The following is a 24,128-nucleotide window of genomic DNA, read 5'->3' as shown; positions in this document are numbered from 1 at the left end:
GCAAATTAATTCGTTCCTTTTGGAAAGACATCTGGAGAACACTGAGAGAACTAAAAATAGACGGGCCATTTGATCCTGCAATTCCTTTATTAGGTATATATCCAGAAGACCAAAAATTGAATTACAACAAAGATATTTGTATCAGAATGTTTATTGCAGCCTAATTCATAATTGCTAGGGCATGGAAGAAGGCCAGATGCCCATCGACCCATGAATGGATCAATAAATTGTGGTACATGTATACCATGGAATACTATGCAGCCCTAAAGAAAGATGGAGACTTTACCTCCTTCATGTTTATATGGATGAAATTAGAAAATGTTCTTCTTAGCAAAGTATCTCAAGAATGGAAGAAAAAGTTTCCAATGTACACAGCCCTATTTTGAAACTAATTCATAGCTAATTAGGAATGTCATAACCTAATTATAGCCTTAGAATATGGGAAGAGGGTTTGAGAGGGGAGGTGAGAGGGGGAAGGGGGAGGGAGGGTGATTGGTGGGGTCACCTATATGGTTTATTTTACAAGGGTACAAGTAAATCTTTCTAAAAGCAGATGAATGTATGAATGTCTTAATAACTAAGAAAATGACATGAAGGTTATGTTAACCAGTTTGATAAGAGTATTTCAAAATGTATATGAGAACAGCACACTGTACCCCATGATTGCATTAATGTACACAGTTATGCTATAAGAAAAAAAAAACCTTTACTTACAGTTAATATGGCAACTGACCCTGTTCTCCTTTCCCCAAACTGATGTTCGGAAAGGGTTCTTTCCATTACAGTATGTTTTTTTGTTATCAAAAACAATGTAAATGTATTACTTATAAAATTGTTTCTGCATAATTACAACTTGGAAATTATGGTCCTACCTCTCTGTACTGTCGGTACTTCCCATAGGCTGAACCCAATCAGAAGACAGAGGAAAGGCAGACGAGTTGATACAGTCCTTAGAAATCAGCTTCTTGGGGCACAGAGCAGATTAAATGGAATGGAGAATGAGTTTGGAAGGGTAAATGAAGATTAATAGCACTATGCAACTTAGTCTGAATTTTCAAGAGCAACTAATTGGAATTAGAAAAGACAAAAAACTTTGGTGGTAGATTTTAACAAAAAATTTTGCATATTTCATCAATAGACATTATGATATATTCAGCTCAACTTGCCTGTACTTCTTCCATCTAGATTTATATATCTTTATGAGGTCTGACCTACAACAACAAAGTATCAAACAAATCTAACCTAAAGCAAACCTTTCAAATAGCTCTACTGACAAGTATTAAACCAAGATTTTCAAAAATAATAAGTATCACAATGCCCTCACTAAAAGTAACTTTTTATACTATTAATAAACAATGTTTAAAAAGTATTTTTAAATGTTTATTTACTCACATTTTATGTATCAAGTTTGTTTTATAACATATAAAGTATATACAAGTATATATATATACATACAAGTATCTACGTATGATTTATAAGTATGCATAATTAAAGATACATATTCTTTTTTTGTTTGTTTGTTTTGAGAGTCTTACATTACATCAGTAGAGTGCCATGGCATCCCAGCTTGCAGCAACCTCAAACTCTTGGACTTTAGTGATTCTCTTGACTCAGCCTCCCATGTAGCTGGGACAACAGGTGTCCACCATAACGCCCAGCTATTTTTTGCTTGCAGTTGTCATTGTTTATTAGTTGGCCTGGGCTGGGTTCGAACCCACCAACTTTGATGTTATGGCTGGCACCATAACCACTGTGCTCTGGGCACCGAGCCTAAAGATACATATTCAAAAATTTTTTTCTGCTTGGTAAGTCAAATCATAAAATTTTGGAGACCACTGCTCTCATCTACAGCTATACGCTACTTCATACCCAAAACTGTTTTCAGAAAAAAAGGTCTTCATACTCACAACAAAAAGCATTTGTAATAGACTATTAAATTTATTTCCCACTTGATATTTATGTTCTGTTCTCCCAGTCGTTACTCTTATTCCCCCTGAACTTCTTTTTTTGTCCTAATCCAGACCTCTAGTACTTTGTTTGACTCTTTCATTTGCTCTAATGTAATTCAGCTTTTTTAAAGCTATTCCCATAGATAACTAGTTGGGACCTATAAATATATGATGTCTCATCATTCTTTTTTTTTTTTTTTTTTTGAAGCTGTCCTTGGGTAGAGTGCTATGGCTTCACTGCTCACAGCAACCTCCAACTCCTGGGCTCAAGCGAGTCTCCTGCCTCTGCCTCCCAAGTAGCTGGGACCACAGGCGCCCGCCACAACGCCCGGCTATTTTTTGGTTGCAGCCGTCATTGTTGTTTGGCGGGTCCGGGCTGCATTCGAACCTGCCACCTTAGGTGTATGTGGCTGGCGCCTTAGCGGGTTGAGCTACAGGCGCCGAGCCTGTCTCATCATTCTTGATCAATTATCTTTCTGTCTCAGCATGTAGGCTCTTTCTTACATCTCAGCTAAAAGCTCCTTCAACCCTATACCTCCACTACTGAGCACTGCAGAAAAAATAATTACCACCTTGCCATTTGTTGTCTAACTATAAACTCAACTAGACTCCACTGTGCCTAAGATGACTTCTTTGAAGGTGGTCAACTCCCTTTTTCTTTCTCCATAAAAGGAATTTCATTATTCAAAAGCTTCATTCTACCATCTACCATCACTTAGCAGCTGACCTTGCCCACCACTTATTTCACAGAGGAAAACAGTAGTTTCTAAGTAAGAGATCCACTAACTTCCTGTTTCTCAAAAACCAAAAATATCTAAATCCAGGCCCATCTTTACTTTATGTTTCAGTGAAAACTATGCCTCCAATCTTCTGATGAAAATGAACCACTACACAGATATCCAGAATTTGCATTTCGTTAATTATCTTCTGCATAAACATATTTAAATTTATATTTAAAAAACCATCCTGAGTGACATCTAAACTGCTATACACACTTTGCCTTTCATTCACATTTCACTTCATTTTCTTTCTTCATTTCCTTCTTTCCCCTCCTTCCTTCTGTTGCTAGACAGGGTCTCATTCTGCTTCCCAGCTAGAACACAGTGGCATAATCATAGCTCACTGCAACCTCAAACTTCTGGGTTCAAGCCATCTTCCTGCCTCAGCCTCCTGAGTAGCTGAGAATTTTTTTATTTTTTTGTAGCAATGAGAGTGGGAGTAGGGGGAGGGTCTCATTATTTCCCAGGCTGGTCTGAACTTCCGGCCTCAAGCAATCTTCCCACCTCAGCCTCCCAAAGTGCTAGGGTTCCTCAGGGACTATGTCAACTGAAGAGGAAAAATCAAAGTGCTGGGATTACAGGTGTGAGCTATCCTTCCCAGCCCCAATCTGGGGCTATAATGTGGCATCTGCCTACAGCTACTCTACTGAAACCCTCTTCTCAAACGATCTTCCAGTTATGAAATACAAAGGATATTTTTCAGTTCGTATTTTACTGAAACCCTACATACTATCTAGCCACTCTTCTGTCAAGTTTAAACTGGACTTTGCAGAAAGGAAAGATAGGAAAAAATGGAGGGGGTATATTAAATAAAGACAAAAATATTATTTCATGTTATTAAAATTCATTAATTTAAAATATTGAGGAAAAGGGATTCAGCAATGAACATGCTGACAATTTGTATAAATGGAATGAAAAGTATAAACATTAAAGATGACTGATATTTTCAGGTTGAAAAAATGATGACACCACTGATATAATGTTAAATGTTAAATGTATAAATGTTAAAGTTGAAAAGACAAATAGGTAAACTGGGAAGGAGATTTGGGTTAGCAATACACTTAGTTTTTAACATTTGAGATAACAGTTGCAAAACCCACTGGAAAAGTTCTATAGATAGAAATATGGAACTAAAATAAAAAGGAAAGTTCAAGACACTGATTTGGGAGTCTCAGCAATAAGTTCATGAAAAATAAATGTTACTTCCAAAAGAATAAATAAAAATAAGAAGATAATCTCTTAAGGCCTAACTTAAGAGTTAAAAGGAAAAACACAGCAAAAGAGAAGGAAGACTCTAAGACGAGTTAAGAAAGAAGAGTTAAGAAAGTTAAGAAATGGCACAATATAGGTCAAAGGAAAAAAGTTTTAAGTACTAAGTGATCAAAGCTATTTAATTGGGCGGCACCTGTGGCTCTAAGGAGTAGGGCGCCGGCCCCATATGCCAGAGGTGGTGGGTTCAAACCCAGCCCTGACCAAAAACTGCAAAAAAAGAAAAAAAAATGTTAAATTTCACAAGCAGGCTGAGAAAGGACCAAGAAAAAGCCAAGAATTAAGCAAGAAGGCATTCATTAGTAAAATTCAAAAGGTCAATTTCAATAAGGGATTAATTGCAACCTTGTAAGTTAAAAAATCTTTCAAAGCCTTTGTTTTTTTCCTGAAATGAATCAAATAAATAACACAATGCCCAAAATAACAAGTAAAGACTATCATAATCGCTTTTTAAAAAACCAAACATGTTCTTAGAATGTTTCTTTTATCTTTTGAATTTAAAGAAGGCACAAAAGCAAATGTGAAGTTTTTATTTACGTAGAGTGGGATTTGGAAGGAGCCTTATCAACAATGACAAGTTTAACATGCTTTTTTTTTTTTTGAGACAGAGCCTCAGGCTGTCCCCCTGGGTAGAGTGCTATGGCATCACAGCTCACAGCAACCTCCAAGTCCTAGGCTCAAGTGAGTCTCCTGCCTCAGCCTCCCAAGTAGCTGGGACCACAGTCACCTGCCACAACGCCCGGCTATTTTTTTGGTTGCAGCTATCATTGTTGTTTTGGCAGGCCCAGGCTGGATTCGAACCTGGCACCTTAGGTGTATGTGGCTGGTGCCACACGCATTTTTAATAGGTTAAGGCTGCTCTGCTAAACATATTACTTGTGCTACAGCTGTTCCTTACTACAGAACAACTCTGGAGATCTCAGTGCAAGTAGAACAGAAGCTGCCTAGGTCATTAACTCTCATAGTATCCAGATATGTTCATGTTCCCTAGAACACGCTAAAGATGTGATAAGTCTGCAAAGTAGGCCGGTAAAGACCTTGGCTTTTTGTTCCTGGCCAACTCCTCTTTATATTTATTTGCCAAGCACTGATGAGGCTTTAAGTAGCAGATTATAAATTCAGGATACTTTCGGATTTGGACAATGTACAAAGAGGAAAGAGACAAACTAGAGTAAGTTTGTCCCTGTCTCTCTGAAATATCAGTTCTTAACAAAGATGTAGAGACTTGTCAAGAGCTAAAGACATAATTAAAGTTAGGTAGATGTGGCAAGTAGATATTATATTGCCCTTAGAAAATAAGTATTGCTATCAACTTTGCTTTTCATCTTTCATTTCATGAATAAGAATACATAGTATCATTCTTATTCCCCACAAACCAGCAATTTCTATTATTCTCTCACATAATTTCTCATGCCAAGTGACCAAAATATGGGTGGTGGAAATGTTGTTTCTATTCTACTGCTAAAAAGCCACATATCTTATGGAAAAATAAATACATGAAAAAGCCTTGAAAAGCATAAAAAAGCCTATTAAAAGCATTCTGAGGTTATACTAATAAAGATGTTTAAAAGACGATGAACAGTCAGACATAGCAGCACAGTAGAGGAACTTCAAGAATAGATTCAAATACACTAGGAACATATTATAAAGATGGTATTTCAAAACAATGGAGAAAAGTGATGCCATTACAACTGGCAGATTTTTTTTTTTTTAAGAGACAGAGTCTCACTTTGTCACCCTTGGTAGAGTACTGTGGCATCACAGCTCAGAACAACCCCCAGCTCTTGGGCTTAGATGATTCTTTTGCCTCAGCCTCCCGAGTAGCTGGGATTACAGGCACCCACCACAACGCCCAGCTAGTTTTTGTTGCAGTTTGGGCAGGGTCAGGTTTGAACACACCACCCTCAGTATATGGGGCTGGCACCCTACTCACTGAGCCACAGGCACCACCAACTGGCAGATATTTGAAGAAAAAAAATGCAGCTGGATTTCAACCTCACCTGTTTTTGAGTTGGAGTATCACTCTGTCGCCCTGGGTCACAGCAACCTCAAATTCATGGGCTCAAGTGATCCTCTTCCTTCAGTCTCCTACATAGCTGGGACTAAAGGTGAGACTACACCAGGTCACAACACTGGACAATTTTTACAGACCGGGTCTTGCTCTTGCTCAGGCTGGTCTTGAACTCATGAGCTGAAGCAATCCAACTGCCTTGGCCTCCCAGAGTACTAAGATTACAAGCATGAGCCACCGCACTGGGCCTATAACCTCACTTCTTCACTAAAAAAAAATTCCAGACTGATCCATTCGTGTGTTTGATCATTCATTCAATCATTTGATGTTTACTAAGAAAGCACAGGTTGTGGAACAGGTGTTGGTACCAATGCTTACTGGCAAGATTCCTGCTTTTGCTGAGCTTATGTGACAGTAAAAAAGACACATAAAAAGTAAACAAATGCATACATAATAAGTAAGTTGTAACTATAAGTTACATACTATTAGTTCTGCAAAGGACAGTGTTCTAGATAAAAGAGCAAGCACTGAGGTGAGAAATGTCTTGACAGATATGTAGGAAGAACAGAAAGCCAAACTCTTTCCTATAACTTAAGTGTCAATAAAGTACTTAACTTGAAACAAGAGTATCAACTTCATTTAATGTTCATTTTTAAAATTTCACTTGGTTGATAAGTAGAAGATGGACTTTAGAAGGGAAAGGGCAAAAAGCAAATGCAGGGAAACAAAACAAGTCAGAAGCAAGAGGCAAGAGATAATGGCTTATACTTAATTTGTGACAGTAGAAAGAAAAAGATTTAAAATATACTTTAGAGGCAGAAAAGTCAGAACTGGTTGATATGCTTAGTAGGGAAAATAAGCAAAAAGGAACAGCAAAAAGGCAGAATCAGTGACAAATGGTAGTTTTTTTGGCCAAATCAGCTTGGTAAATGGTAGAATCTACTAAGACTAAGCTCAGTAAAAAAGCAAAACAACAAAAAAAGAAAAGTTCATTTCTGAACATGCTAACATTTGAGATGACTATTAAGATACCCAAATGTATATAAGAAGCTATTCACAGTAGTGGCCTTTGAATAAAAGAGGACCAGGGATAGTGAGAGAAGGGGGTTTAATTTTTGCCACCAGATACACACATTTTTTAAATAAATAAACTATCAAGAATACAAACACTGGCTAGGCATGGTAGCACATGCCTATAATCTCAGCACTTTGAGAAGCAGAGGCAGGAGGATCACTTGAGGCCAGGAGTTTGAGACCAATCTGGATAACATAGTAAGATCTCATCTCTACAAAAAATGTCTTTTAAAATTAGCTGGGCATAGTGCCCCACACCTGTAGAGGGGCTAAGGCAAGAGAATTGCTTGAGTGCAGGAGTTCACTGGACTCCATGTACATAACAGGTACATTTCAACTATAGTCTTTAAATTTCCACAAATTGTATTTTATATACATAATGACTTATATATACGTTTTCCTTTATCAGTCAACTTGAATAAATGAAGTGATTTTTAGAAGAAAAAACTACAGATCAAAAAAAAAATACAAGATCTTATTGCTGTTCTACATGGTCCTATTATTTTTATCTTGTTAGTGTTTAAGAGAAAATGCTGAAATAAAAATCACATGCAACATTCATGTAAGTGAAATAAAATCTAATAGGTGATAAATAGGATATAAAACTGCACAATTGGCAAATATAAATTATATATTTAATCTTTTTCTCAGTAAATATTATATATGTGAGACAAAGAAAGGTAATAATTACCTCTGTCTGATGGAACAGATGTTTTTTAAATTTTTTGACAATTTTCTATTTTCCAAATTTTCAAAGAGCATGTATTTTTAACATGTGAAAAGAAATGAAGAAATGTTATTATCAGTAGAAAAAGGATTTAAGCTGCTAATAAAAAGTTAAGAGGTTTCAGTTATCCTATAATTTGTGTACTCTGCTCATGAAACTGCTTTTTATTTTTGTTTTTTTGAAACAGAGTCTCAAGTATGTCGCCGTAGATATAGTGCCATAGCGTCACAGCTCACAGCAACCTCTAGCTCTTAGGTTTCAGCGATTCTCTTGCCTCAGCCTCTCAAGTAGCTTGGACTACAGGCACCCACCACAATGCCCAGCTATTTTTTTGTTGTAGTTGTCACTGTCATTTGGCATGCCTGGGCGCCAACTCTGGTGTATATGGCTGGCACCCTAGCGGCTGAGCTACAGGCATCGAGCTTATGAAATTGCTTTTTAATAAGTCTTAAATTTTACTATCAACCAAATTCCCTCTTTTGGAATTAATAAGCAGAGGTAATCACTGATTAGCAATTGCACCATGATCAGGGATTTAGAAAACGTGAAGAGTATAAATGGTTGTCCTACTAGCTCAGTATTCTATGAACACCACATATATTATCATATTCAATTATTTCTAAATTGCTTCTATTAGCAATGTTACACATTGAGACTATGTTCTTCTAATATTAAATTGTGTTACAAATATAGATTTCTGTCTATAAAAACTAAGTTATCAAAGTAAGCATATTGATATTAGCAACATGTTTGTAATTTCTTAATATTTGCCACAGTTCACTTTTTTGGTTATTGGCAAGGTTGCTGAAAATAACATGGTAGAAAGAATAACTTAAACTGGTAACATTCTGTATTTAACATAATTTTCCCCTAAGAATTAGAAGACTGAAATTATTTAATTAAAGAAAAAAAAAACTGAGTCCAACCTAAATTATTTAGAGATGTAAATGTATCTAAATTTGGCAAAAGGAAGTAATCTTTCTCATCCCTCTAGCCTTACTCTAGGATTTCTGTAATAAAGAATTTTTCCATATATACATATGTAAAATCTTTATCAAATCTAAGAGAAACAAAGTCAAATCCAATTTTTTTTTTTTTTTTTTGAGACAGAGCCTCAAGCTGTCCCCCCTGGGTAGAGTGCCGTGGCATTACAGCTCACAGCAACCTCCAACTCCTGGGCTCAAGCGAGTCTCCTGCCTCCGCCTCCCAAGTAGCTGGGACCACAGGCGCCCGCCACAACGCCCTATTTTTTTTTTGGTTGCAGCCGTCATTGTTGTTTGGCGGGTCCGGGCTGGGGATTCGAACCTGCCACCTCAGGTGTACGTGGCTGGCGCCTCAGCCGGTTGAGCTATAGGCGCCGAGCCTCAAATCCAATTTTTTAACTTATAAATCAAAAGAATAATACAAATCGGTAATTAAGAGATGAGAAAAAACTGAGTCTAGTTTTCTCCTTCTCTAATTCATTTCATATTTCCCTTGTAAGTCCCTAGCTTACAAGCCTCTAGTACAGGCTCGGCGCCTGTGGCTCAAGAGACTAAGGCGCCAGCCACATACACCTAAGGTGGCAGGTTCAAATCCAGCCCGGACCCACCAAACAATAATGGCTGCAACCAAAAAATAGCCGGGCTTTGTGGCGGGCACCTGTGGTCTCAGCTACTTGGGAGGCAGAGGCAGGAGACTCACTTGAGCCCAGGAGTTGGAGGTTGCTGTGAGCAGTGAAGCCATAGCACTCTACCCAAGGGGACAGCTTGAGGCTCTGTCTCCAAAAAAAAAAAGCCTCTAGTACAATAGTCTTCTATTATGGAATATCAAACTCTTTACTAGCATAGCATATTAGGCTGTCTGTGATGCAGCTACTTAATCTGGCCCTCCTAGTCACACCTGTCATTACATTTCTATATATAATTATAGTCTACCCAAACTAAACTAAACTGGTCATTCCCTAGCTATACACAGTGGCTTTTTTGCCTTTGCACTTTTAATTATGCTATTCTTGTTGTGTAGAATAATCTCTAAACCAACTTAGTTTATCTACTCTTGTCTTTCCATACTCTTAGTTGACTTTCCCTAAATTGCCTACCAAATAATAAGCATTGTAAACATGTTAACTAAAATGAACTTATAGCTATCTTTCCACATTAACCATCCACTACCTTTTATTATGCCTTAACACTGTATCCACCTGTTAAGAGAGAGTATGCTGTCTATATTCAACTCAACAAACATCTCTTGAGCTACTTTGAACTTCAAGAGCCAGCTTCTACAGATACAAAAAAATGCCCAAGAAAATCATAAAATTTAGGGAGGCAAACGGATATGTAGACAGGTAAGTATAGTATTACAGTATCCAAAAACCTCAACGAAAATATAAATCCAAATGGGGTGTACTGCAAAAGCAGAGGAATATATCTAACCAATGTTGAAAGGAGGTGGATGAAGAGGAGGAGGAAGAGATGAGCACAGAAGTTTTCTGGAAGATGTAACAACTCTGCTAAATCTTAAAGAAGATGCAGGAATTGTAACTTAATATGGTAACACTAATTCATTTGATCTTTATTATATACTCATCGTTTCCTTAATTCAAGAATTACAACATAACCATTACATATACTCAAGACACTGAAGACGCAATAGTGAATAAGGCATATTTTGCGACCTTAAGGAGATCACAATCCAGATAGGGAGACAGATGCATCCCTAACATAAATGTTTTACTTTGTTTTTAAGTGCTATAAACAGATGCCAAACAAAGAATCATGGACCCCCCCTCATCCACCCAGAACAACATACAAAAAAAAAAAAAAAAGAAAGAAAAGAATCATGGAGTACAAGCTAAAAGGCAATTTATTCTGTATTGGGCTTCACAGAGGAGGTAACATCTGAGCTGGACCTCAAATGACATAGAAAAGAAAAGAGGCTTTTAAGGAGAAAACAGAATACTCCAGATGTTGTGAAATTATTTTGTATTTGATGAAGTCAATGACTAGAGAATGGAATTCTGGAGAAAAACAGCATTTTATTCAACACATGTCACTACAAAGCAAGAATTAAACTAACTTTACTCACAGAGGTATAATGGCTCTAGTACAGTGATTCTCAACCTGTGGTTTGTGACCCCTTTTTTCCATTTGTAACAAAACGCTACAATTAGGAAGGCTAAGAGCCACTGCTCGAGAACAGTAAGTGTCACACATTAACTCTTCAGAGTTCTGGAATACCAAAAGGGCTATTTCTAAGATCTTTTTCCTCTAACTTAATATAGAGCTAAACTATTACCTTAAAAATCAGACTTAAACTAAGTCTCTCTAAACACTCAACAATACAAACATGTGCATAATATAAGAATATTTATCTCCTGGTACGATTCATATTTTCTGTTATTTTTGTTAAAGGGTTAATTTTTTCATTTAGTTCACTGGAATTTTTTCCACTTTTAAATATCATCTTAACTAACTGGAAACTTGTTAGAAAAACTAAAATGTACATGGCATGTGAGCATGTATGTATACATTTCTGCATGTGGTATGGGGGAAAGGAGCAGTTATAGAATGCTGATTAAAACTTCAAACCTTATAAAGGCTTAAAATTCATACTGAACTATGAAAAAGAAATACAAAATTTAAACATCAACTAAAAAGCTATGCAGTGAATTAATATACTTTACCTGATAGAATACAAAGCATTGCTACAGTATGAGAACTAACCATGGATCTCTTTCATTGCTCCTCCAAATCAAATGAGAAACATAGTAGTAGTATTATACACAGCTAATAATAACTGGATAAAAGTGGCTGGGAACAGGACCTACAATCTTTTCTTAAAAAAACTTTTTTGATGCTATTTAACATATTAGCCCTATGTAATAGTGTTTAGTCATAGAAGGAATGCTTTTATATGATTCTAAATTAAAACCAATTTTGTCAGAGTATAGATAAAGTAACTTGGCATGGAAATTATGATTGCAGTCTAAATTCCACTGGAGGATGAAACTATAAAAAGATTACTTGCCATATGAAGTTCATTAGGGGAATTTTAATTGTACAGAAAATGAACTAAAATGTTATTATATAAGGTTACTATTCTTTTCAACAAATTTTGCAAAATTATGTCATCATGCCAAGTCTAATAATTCATAATTAATTTAAAAATGTAAAACCCAAAACTGATGAACACATTACCTAAGGAGGCCATCTGGCCTCTCCTCACAAAGGGATCCTATATTTAATGAATCTTCTAGAACTAACTACCAATTTATAGGAAATACGGAGGATGAAGGAATAGTACACTATCAGCAAAATCCAAGACTGAAGGAAATGCCAGACAATCAATTTCTTTAAAATGATTTTATTGCAAGGGGTTGGGTTATAGAGGGAAGGAAGGAAGAAGGGGTATGCAAGGGAGAAGCGAGAAAGGGAAAGAGGGAGGAGATCTACATATTAAAAAACATACAAGTCAATTACAATATGTGGAGTTATTTGGATTATGAATCAAACCATATAAAAATTCTAACTTGTGAAACAATTAGAAATATGAACACTGACTGTATAGTTGTTATTAAGAAAAAAAAAGTTTTGGTGTAATATGGTAACACAAGGCTAATAGAGATAAGTATAAACACAGTCCTAAAAGACATACTTCAGACATACTTCAGTCAAAGAAAACTTATAATTTCTGAAGTGAAATCAAAATGAAACAGAGGTACTACATCCTGAAACATCAGTCCTCAAATTTTACTGTGCATAAAACTCATTTAAGAAGATTATTAAAAAGGTAATAATAAAATCTGAGATCTTGAGTTATATTTGAATATGCTACTCTGGGGCCAAGGAATCTGTTTTTTAACACTATTCTAATACTGATGATCTGTGAAATGGCCTTTGAGAAACATGCCCCCAAAGCCTTTGAAAGTGACTGTTAAAACTTAGGAGGTCTGACAATTAAGTTCACAAACTCATCCTAGAAAAAGTGCTAGATACCTCATTACTGAAGGTCACTACAGTCACCTTTGTAGTACTCCCCTTGGGAAGCTGTGCACCAATACCAGCACCTAGTCCACCCTTTAAAGTAACTTTGCAACTCTTTCTGGAATAGCCGCCAAAGCTGTCATCATATTACCCTTGATGTCCTGAATGTCATCAAAATGTATTTATTTTAATATTTCCTTTATATTTGGGTAAATAAAAAAGTCATTGAAGGTGAAATCAGGTGAGCAGGGAGAGTGTTTCAATGCAGTTATTTGTTTACTGGCTAAAAAATTCTCTCAAAGATATTACCATGTGAACTGGTACACTGTCATGATACGAGAGTCATGAATTGTTGGCCAAGATTTTCAGTTAAGATTTTCCTGTTTCTCTTTTCATGTTTACTTGGTCTGCTATACTTCTCACTCAGCTGATGATTTTGATCCACAATTTGATGAATTTTTGCAATGTTTTCATCAGTTCTGATTGTTACTGCCTACCCTGACCTCTCCTCATCAGTGACATTTTCTCTTCTCTCAGAAAAATGTTTAATCCACTGTTGTTTTCTTTATGGAATTATCCCCATAAACTTAGACTAACATGTCCCTGATTTCATTTCCACTCTTGCCAAGTATAAGAAATTTAATGTTGGTTCATTTCTCTAATTCAAATTTCAACATTCTCATGATAGCACACAAAAACACATAACAATAATGAATGCTACTAAGCAAGACACCACGATACACTGACACCAATTCAACTGTGAGGCCACGGTTATGAAATCTTATTGAGTAGTTTGTACAGTGCTGCCAATGTAAGGCACAATGGCAAGTTTACAAACTTAATTGTTAGAACTCATATAACCCTTTGTTACTTAAGTCAATATTCAACAAAGTTAAACAGCAGCAAACCAAGCTGAAAACCCCCTGCCCTTATAGACTTCACATTCTAATAAGAGAGAAAATAAGATGTTTCAATAAATACTACAAATAAATATAAAAGAGGTTAAAGGAGATAGATAAACGACCAGGGAGAAGGATATTACTTGAGAATGGGTGGTCTGAAGATAAGAGAGCATCAGAGAAGAAAGTGAGGGAGCCAGGAAATGAGAATCTGCAGTAAGAGAATCAAATTTAAACCTTCTTTTCAAGTACAAGTACAGCACAACCATTCAAGACAAAAATATGACTTCAATTTTGTTTATTGATTATTTCCTAATACTGTATCTTGTGGGCCAACATGGAAACAATCCATATTTATAACTGCTTCTATTGGAGAATTTTTCTATGTAATAAATTTTTCAGACAATCTGTCTCTCTCCTTCCATGCAAAAGGAAGTGGCCTTTCTTATTTTTAGAACAAACATGAAAAAACTCCCTGAATTCACCAGGAATTGTATACTTAGCATTAGGAAGGCTAAGAACCACTGTTTTAGCATATTTGTTAGGCAATCTACTACTGAAATTGAAAAGCAGTTTTAAAAACATAAAACATGAAATTCCACAGGGAGAATAATTCTAATATTCTATTTCAGTGCGCATTCTGTGGAAGAGTTTCTTTCTGATATCAACTTCAGAAGCTGAGAATGCATAAAGTCAACGTACAAGCCTAGATTATTATTTTAAAAAAATGCTAACTAAAGCTTTTACAAACTTAAACTATAGTTGTTACAAATTGGGATATTATCATTTGAAAGAAAATTTGTCTGGTGATGAGACATATCTGAGGGAGGGAGCTATCTTTTCAAAAAATAATTATCCCCCAAATACTTTATATGTCCTAAGTTACAATTCAAATATTTTCTGCATTGTATCTGGGCAGAAGGTTTAAACTTTAACAGAAAAGCAACATTAGTGAGGTACTTAGTACAACCACAAGCTTACAGTCAAAACAGTTTTATCTTACACTGGCTTATCTCAATTTTTTTTTTTTTTTTTTTGAGACAGAGTCTCACTATATTGCCCTTGGTAGAGTGCCGCAGCGTCACAGCTCATAGCAACCTCAAACTCTTGGATCAAGTGATTCTCTTGCCTCAGCTTCTTGAGTAGCTGGGACTACAGATGCCCACTACAACGCCCAGCTATTTTTTTGGTTGCAGTTGTCATTGTTTAGCTGGCCCAGGCCAAGCTCAAACCTGTCAGCTTTGGTGTATGTGGCTGGCATCCTACTCACTGAGCTACGGGCACTGAGCCTCAACTTTTTTTATAAGTGGAATATCTACATAGAAATGAACAAAGGTGAATTCTAAGACATACTAACACTTAAAAAGATATAAAAAGACACCGTCAAAAGTTATTTTTGTCTGAAGGTAACTTTAGATGACCATACTCAAAAGCTTTATTAAATACTAAGTTTGGGATGAGTTCTTAGCATTAACTATTCCAAGTCTTTGAAATTGCACCTAGAAAATTGGTGGATTTTATATCCTGAATAGTATTACAAAAAGTAACAGTAATACATGGTTATTGCAGAAAAAATTAAAAACTAAGAGAAGAAAATTAAAAATGACCCACAGTTCTACTATTCAGTTACTACTATACTATAACCTTGGTGATACATCACTTTAAACCCAATCTTTTACCTATACAGTTTATTCAAAAATATAAATACTAATTTCTTTTCAATAAAAGATTTTTACTATAAAATACATTTCTTATAGAAAATCTAGGGCATACAGAAAAGTTAAAAGCAAATGAAAAATGCCTAGGGCTTTACTACATAGCAACAACCACTACTATTAACATTTTGTTGGTTTTCCTTAGATCTTTTTTCAAAGTGTGTAATACTTAATAACCTGATTTTAAAACACAATTAATTCTGGAACATCCATAGGTCCCAGGTGGGAGATGATATAACTTAACAAAGGGTTTGGTGATAGATAATATTACCACTGGGGTTTATCAGTCTTTCCCAATTAACAAGAAAAAGAACTTCAAGTAATTTAATATGAATTTTAAAGGTTCATATTATTCACAAGTTCCTAGGAAATAAAAATGGCTGTTATAAAAAAAATGGCTGTTATTTGTTCTGGGCAACTCTAATCTTATGGAGAGATAGCCTAAAGATGATTTGAAAGCTAAAATACAACAATGAAAAGAACTGAATCTACTCTAACAGTCATTTTCCTTCCTGTTCTAGTTTTCTTCTGAGAAATAAAAATAAATACAAGGGTATAAATACAATGAGAAACAGGAAATAAGGCAAAGTAAATTAAAACCTTAGGGCATTATTATTATATTAAATCTAAATCATTCTCAAATATTTTCAAATGAAACAAAAATAATCTTCATGTAAAAAAGTGTTGAGTATATTTCAAATAATATCTCTTATTTCAGAATAAACTTTTTTCAGTTTCATTAATCGCCTTTTCTCAATTAAGCATTTCAGTTTTTAATGTGTAGTGGAGTCATAACCTTAATCTCTTTTTTCTTGCAGTTTGAAGATTGTCAATCCTTACACAAAGTTCTGCCTTTGGCTCCCTTGTATTTTTACTAGACTCTGTCCTGAACAATTTCATTTACTCCCATTTCTTTAACTATCATTCTTTGGCAGGTTAACTCCTAATTAAACATTGTTAGTCCTCATCTCTAACTATGCTGAGCTCCAAATGCACCTTTCTAATAATTCTCAGCTGGACATCTTCAAATGAATGCCTCTCTCTTGTACCTTCAGCATCAACATCAACTGGGCTCAAATGCTCCAATTAATAATTCTGGGCATCATCCTCTTCTTCACAACCTACATTTGACAGCTTGCCATTTACCACTTGTAAACTGCTGAATTTATTCTTTCTGTATCCTCATCCATCTTTCTATTTTTACTGCTTATGATCTCTTGATATAATTAACTCAATAATCTTCTAGTTTCCCTCATTCTCCTTTCATTTACGCCTCCAACTCAAAACACTACTAGTAAAATGATCATACTATACCCTTAGTCAAAACCTGAGATTAATCTCCACTGCCCAGATTCTGAAATTCCTCGCACATTCAAGGTCCTCCATAATTGGTCCCAGTCTATCTTCCTAGATTAATCTGCCACTAGAGGTCCTCATCATCCTGCTCTCTAACCACTGGGTATACATTGTTGCCCAAGAATACTCCATGCTATCCGGTCTTTAATTATGTGTTTCTGTTTATCTATCAACTTGAAGTAAGGAATAAGGTATGTTTATCATTGTATCTATAGATCTTTACATATTGCCTAGCACAGAATAGTACAAATAACTGTTCAAAAGTTCCTCATCTTCACCTATCAATATTCTACCCACTCTGTAAAATCTGGCTCAACCTATAACCTGCTGAATCAAATAAAGTATTAGTCCCAGTTGCACTCCGCTAGTAGTTACACCTATTCTGCACCCTCCTAACTTCTATAATATAGCTTATCAAGCAGTAGTCCTCGAAGTATGCTTCCTTGGAATACAATCATTTCATAAGCACTTAAAATCCAAAGTAATTATGTTTTCCAATTTGTAGGGGAAAAAAGATAAGGTAATAGAATTTCTTCAATTAAGGGCTTCCTCCAATGGTCTGAACACTTGTAGACCCTCTAGCCAAAAAAAATCATACACTCCAACTAATAATATTGTATTTCAGGGTGTTGTGCAAATAGTAGCATTTGCAGGATATTCTGACAATGGACAAGTTTGAGAATCACGGGGTTTAAACATGTTTCACCTTTTACTATATGTGTACATGTTTCTTCCTATCAGCTTTCAAACTTATTGGAGGCAGAAACTGTCCCCCAAGTCCTAGAAAATAGAAAGCACTCAATAAATGTCTTGTTAATTGAACTGCTTCATATTTGTGACCCTTCCTATAAACAACACAATTTTTTTTAAGAACGGGTACTACAGTAAGTAGAACTACATAGAATATCAAGCTTTAATATTCTATCTTTTGGAACAAGAGGCAAATCCAGATTCCATTACCAAAGGTCCCTAATTTTCAAAGATTTATACAAAAAAGAAAGAACAGCAGAATCCAATGGAAAGTGAGACAGATTAGACTACTGGAGAAATAGCATCTTGTTAAAATTACTAAGTAATCTCTGAGTTTTGATCTTAATTGAGTGTAAACCAATAAAAATTCAAATTCAACTTAGGAAAGAATTAAATTAGTCTATAAAAATTCATTTTTAATTTGATTACTACTTGAGTTTGGCAACTCCTATTTTTAAATTTTGGAGGCTTCATGAGAATACTTTTGAACTTTAATCCCCCTCAAATACATTCTACCAACTATAAAACTAAATAACCTTCAACTATATGTGTGTGTGTATATATATATATATATATATTTTTTTTTTTGAGATAGAGTCTCACTATGTTGCCCTCATTAAAGTGCTCAGATGTCACAGCTCACAGCAACCTCAAACTCTTGGGCTCTAGCGATTCTCTTGCCTCAGCCTCCCAAGTACCTGGGACTACAGGATCCTGCCACAACATCCAGCTATTTTTTGGTTGGAGTTTTCGCTGTTGTTTCACAGGTCCAGAATGGATTTGAAGAGTGTATGTGGCCGGCACCCTGGCTGCTGAGCTACAGGCACTGAGCCACCTTCAGCTATATTTTAAGAAAGCCTTTCATCCCATACGTGCACCATTTTCAAAACAGTAACTTAATGTAGAAATCAAGAATAATTTTTAACAAGGATATACTGTAGTCAAGGCTTATTTTCACCAAAATATTATCTTAAATGGACAAAATTAAAAATTTAAATTCAGCTCTATTAAGGTCACTGGCAATGCATCTTTTCTTTTTTTCTTTTTCTTTTTTTTTTGTCGAGACAGAGTCCCACCCTGTGCCCCTGAGCAGAGTGTAGTGGCTTGGAAGTTCACTGCAACCTCAGACTCCCGGCTTGTGGGCATCCCACTGCCTCAGCCTCCTGAAGCCGCTGGGATTACAGGCGCTTGCCGTGGGTTTTTCCATTTTTTTCATGAGTTGGGGTCTCACTTTCACTCAGGTGAGTCTCAAACTTCTGAGCTCCAGGATTCTCCCTCCTCAGCCTCCCACAGTACTGGGATCACAGGTGTGAGCCACCGTGCCTGGCAATGCATCTTTTCTAACAACAGCCATTTAAAACTAGGAAAAGTTATCTTCTGGGAGCTAAATGGTAGTATTCTTAAAGTTTTCAAAAATATTGTTTTAAAATCAGTTTTGGAAAAGGCAAATTCTTATAATATTTGACATTTTCTAATGTTCTGCTCACAGCAGTCTAACTGGTGTTTTCTATTCTTTTCCACTTAGATGATTTTCTCTGTTTCTAATGCTAATTGCTATCTTCTTACAGTTGCCTCAAATGGACAAATAAGAGCCCTGATAAAACATAACTTCCTTGGGAGCAAATATGTTGTTTGATAAAAAAAACAGTACCTATAAGAATGAGTGGTCAAAACCTGTATTTTTAATGCTAAAATTTTAAAAAGATGTGGTACAACTTTCGAAATACAGTAGAACCTTTATAAGTTGACCACCCAAGGAACCCTAACAAAGTGGTCAACACATGGAGGTGGTCAACACAAGGAACTAAGTCTACTGTACTGATACGTACATGTGATACATATCTGGTTTATGAAAATTAGGTCAACTTAAGCAGGTAGTCAATGAAGGGAGGTGGTCAACTACGGAGGTTCTACTTTTGAAAAAGTTAATACACACACCTGTATCTCAGTTTGAAATTCTTCTGGGCAATTAACCAGGTTTTGGAAAATCAAAGAGCAGACCTAAAGTTTAGTCCTAGTTCCTTGGAAAAATATATATATTACAAATAAATTATAAATATTTAGAAATCATTTATAGATGATATGCGCATATTGCTAGTATAAATATCACAAAAGGCAAACCAAAACCAGAAATTTAAAAAGGAAAATGATAATAGAATATACTAAGTTCTAGTATTTTCTTCTTCCACTGTGGCAGATCATACTACATACTTCCCAGGATGCAGAGATTACTTGAGATCATACTGAAGCATACAAAAAACACTTATGTTATTTCATATCTTACACTCACTGTGCATTCTAGAATGCCCCTATCAAGCCCTCCTAAAAATTCCAGTAGCAATATTCAACCGCTTCAAGAATCATTTCAAGTATAAATACCTCTATGATAGCTTTAAATTAGTCTCTTTCTTCTTCTCCTTCCCTCCTCTCACTTGCCATCCCAAAGCTCACCTCCACCCCTTCAAATATAGGTCACCTTCCTCTAAATTCCTCTTGTACCTTATTCATATATCCATTAATAATAATCATCATTTTTTTAAGTGTCTGTTTCCCTATTCAACTGTAAAACACTTAAAGGAAAGGAACTCATCTTCTGATCTCAAGGACATGTCTACTTCTAACTAATACTTAAATACTTGCAAAATTAGTTAGCCTAGCTTAACATCCTCACTACACAGATGAAGAAACTGAAATTCAAGTTATACGACATGTCCAAGGTACTAATGTCACTCGGCTAGTCTCTAATACAATGGGAACCTCTTTATCGTATATACTTTATTTACCACTTACTAAAAAGCTCAGTAGTATATGATGCATCTATACAGTCTTCTCATCATTTGAAAATAAGAATTAATTTAGTGTTTTACAAATATAGTCCAGAAGACAACAGAAAATTTATATAGTATCTAAGTGATTCACTGGTTTTATTACTAAAATATCACATACCACCTTAAGATACTACAAGTAAGGTATCTAAGTCATCTATTGGGTGATGTCAAAAAAATGTATACACATTTTATCCTGCTGCAAGTAAAATGAATCAATCATTCCCTAAAAGTGTACAAATTGCAGGTAAAATGGATGTGCGTAGCATATATAGGTACCCTTGAACAGTAAAAGTAAATTCAATTCAATTTCAAAAACTAATACATAAACAACTCTTAAAATGTGTATACATTCTTTTGTACCCTCTCTATTTGCTGAAAATCATATTAATCTGGACAGTCTATAGAATTTTGTTCTGACTATATATATCTTAATTATATTCCAAACAGTTGTAACCTATGCTTTTCTCAGAATCATGCCCACTCAGAGGACCTATTTAGTAATGACTCAAGAGTCTAGAATAGTACAGAAAAAGAAACGATTTCCTACTATTCACAACTGTGGTTGAGCAAACACATTATTTAAATAAAGTGTCTGTATACATCAATACATCAAATACAAAAAGTGAGGAACTCAAAACTTTAATATCTATTTGAGACCATCATATTACTTTTTTGCTACTAAAATGCAAGAATTTTGTCTCTCTTGCCCTAATTGTTAGAAATACATTATGTTTATAAACTATACAATGTTATAATTTAATTTCTAAGTATGGGTCTAATAGCTTAGATCTCATGGAATACAGCATTCTGAGCATTAGCTGCTGTGAATGATAATTCTAAGCACTTAGAAATTTACCTTTATGTAAAAGAGAAACAGTCCCCCGGCTCTTGTGGGACTAAGAAATATTTATTATATACACAGAGCTTTTGAAAACACCTGTAGTTCATTTAAACCCATATGCTATTTCTTAGTACTTTCAGGCAGTCATTCTGTTGCCTCATTCTAAATCCCTGTTTCTACACTTGTAAAACTACATGAACTAGATGAACTCTAAGGTTCCCATCAGTTCTAAAATCTTGTGATATCAATTTGGGTGATATCAATTTGGGTTATATCTTATTACTCAAAAATAATGACATGTGAATGGATTTTTTCATGTGAGTCACAGCAAAAACGTACTGTGTAGACAAGGGTAACAGACATAATACAAAAGTATAAAATCACTAAATAAAGTTTTAAAAGAAATTTAAAAGCAAAATTGTGGCTGGTTCTACACTCAAATAATTTTACTTTTATGAAAAGATACAAGAAGAGGTTCCTTAGTTTAAGGAGCACTCCCTTAGTAAGTCAAACACTACGTTAAATGTTTTTAGCAGGGGAAAAAAATCAAATCACTAATAGTCTTGAAAACAGCATATTGGAAACCAATGATGAATAGAAATTAAATATTTTTAGTTATAATCATAAATCAAGCTCCAAAAAGTTAACAGATTTTTTAGGAACTATTCTGTAAAAGCAAATGTATTAATGTCCAGTTTCAGATATGAAATGTATACCCATTTTATTCAACTACTGCTACTACTCATCTTACAATGGCTAACACTTACACTAGGTTAACTACGTCAGCCAGCACTGCTGACTTCACATTTACTAACTTAATTTTTTACCGCAACTCTATGTAGGCAGTATTATTTTCCCCCTTTTACAGTTGAGGAAACTGTGGCCAAAAAAATTAAGTGACTTGGTCAAGATCACTCAGCTAGTAAATAGTCAAACTGCTATCCCATTTCAACTACCAATTCCAACAATATTCAATTATTTAATATTTTTCTATTTCCTGAAATATTTACACATATGAAATTAATTTGGCTATCAACTACACCTTGATCATAAAACAATAACTTATTTTAGTATCCTATGACATCATTTTCTCTTATTAAAGAAAAATAACTGAATATACGGGTGGCATATACCAAGAACACAGTGCCATCTGAATTGCTTATGACTTCCAGTAGAATAAACACAAAATGTCTAAAGTTATTATATTAAAAATTTCGTGCTGATGTGTTCCCTATTATAAAATTCCTATTGCAAAAATTCTGTGTCCTCAGATGAAACGGAAAGAAAACATCAGAAGAATGCCAAAGTAATCATCAACCATTTAGTAACATTCCATAAATCTCCGATAGCCGACAAGAGTAGAAAAAGAGAAAATTATTTTTTACTGGTCTGCAACAACCACCTTTTTACATGCATCAAAATTATTTTTCTAGATACATTTCATCCCGTACGCTTTGAAAAATGCCAAGCTAAAAATTCTCTGAAAGTTCCGGGTCCAAGCCGCATCACACAAAACCTTTTCCGCTGCCCACACGTGTAATTCCCTCAGAAACGATCTCACTTTCTATCCGCAAACGTTACCCATTCTTGGGCGCTCCGGAGTGGGCTTCCTCCTCAGCTCCCTTTCCTTCAGAGCACGCGGCGCTCAGCCCACACCCACCACACCCCTCCCGGCCCCCGCCCCGCGCTGCTCCTCCTCCCTGGGTTCCCCAGCACCGACTCAGCACCTATCAGCGCCGCCCCCGGCCCCTGGCCCAGCCCATCCTCGGACACGTGTGAGGGTGTGTTTGTGTCAGTCTGTCAGTCCCACCGGGGACGGAGCTCGCTTACCGAGAGAGAAGCGCCAACTTCTGCTCCAGCATCATCTCCAGCTTCTGACCCTGTTTGGAGATCCAGTGGTCCACTCCGTGCAGGCGGTAGCACGTCTCCAGCATCGACCTGAAGTCCGCCACGAACTCAGTGATACCCCCGTACCGGCCGCTGGCGAACTTCTCCTCCATCTTCAGCAGACACAAGCCCTGCCCTGGCTGCAGCGACAAGGCGCGACTGCCCCGGCCCCCGCTGCGCGGCCCCTCGGCCGCCTCCTCCTCCCCGGTGGCAACGCCCCCCAAGGGCTGCAGGAAGGGGGCGGTGAGGCCCCGGTGCCGCTCCTGCAGAAACTCGCCCAGGATGCGGTAGCCCTGCTGCAGCTCGTGGGTCACCTCTTGCTCCTTGCAGCCACCGCCTCTGACCACCATCGCCTCCACCTCTTCCTCCGGGTCGTCCGCGTTCTCCCGAGAGGAGGCACTCCTCCCGCGGACCGGCCCTGACGCCCGGGCCGCCGCTGCCACCTCCTCGTCGTCGCCGTCCTCTTCTTCGGCCGCCGGTGGCGGCCGCTCCTCCTCCCCGGCCGGCTCCATCTCTCCCGGCGTCTCGGGCACGCTCATGCTCCCGGCAGGCCTACGCTAGGCGGAGTGGAGCTGCCGCTCGAGGTGCCGGGGGACGCGCGAGCGCGGGCCGCTCCTCACCGCTCGGCCGCGCTGCGCAGTCCCTGCCGCATCGGGCCTCGCTCTCCTCAGTCGCCGGCTCGGCTTGGTGCGCGCGGGGGTCTCGAGCTCGCCGGCGGCGGGGCGGGGTTACATGGCGCGCGGGGAGGGGGGAGAGAAGAGGAGAGCCTAGGTGCCCTCCTCTCCCCTCCCCCCGCGGTGTCGCGCTCGCGGCCCTCGCCGGCCTCACCCCTTCGTGCCCCGCCCGCCTGCTCTTCACCGGCCAGGCCCGGCCCGGCCGCCGCGGCCTCGGCGCCCCACCCCCTCCCGGGCCAGCGCAAGGCTGGGAGGGGGCGAGGAGAAAGGGGGGGCCCTCTCTCGCCTCCCCTGAGGGAGCTGCAGTGGCAGCTCCGGCTCCTCCTCTCCCTCACACCCACTCCCGCCCCTCTCTACCTGCGGGGAACCCGGGCAGGAGGAGGCGGCGCGCGGACCCGGCCCGGC

The 24,128-nt window shown here is 37.4% G+C and overlaps 1 protein-coding gene across 2 annotated transcripts in view; it reads right to left on the bottom strand.

The window, feature by feature from the left end:
- KIAA2026 (KIAA2026 ortholog) overlaps positions 1-24,128 on the bottom strand; it is a 101,242-nt gene extending 77,114 nt beyond the window's left edge. The window contains exon 1 of one of the 2 annotated variants that reach the window (XM_003782894.3): positions 22,993-24,128. In XM_003782894.3, coding sequence (XP_003782942.1) covers positions 22,993-23,588 — 596 coding nt within the window. In that variant the 5' untranslated portion in view covers positions 23,589-24,128. The remainder of the gene's footprint in view (positions 1-22,992) is intronic. The other variant, XM_023508325.1, reaches the window with a different exon arrangement.

This window comes from Otolemur garnettii, unplaced genomic scaffold (assembly GCF_000181295.1).
Source record: "Otolemur garnettii isolate 467f Iridium unplaced genomic scaffold, OtoGar3 scaffold00006, whole genome shotgun sequence".
In the NCBI taxonomy this organism is placed as follows: domain Eukaryota; kingdom Metazoa; phylum Chordata; class Mammalia; order Primates; family Galagidae; genus Otolemur; species Otolemur garnettii.
This window is presented reverse-complemented; position numbering and strand designations above follow the sequence as displayed.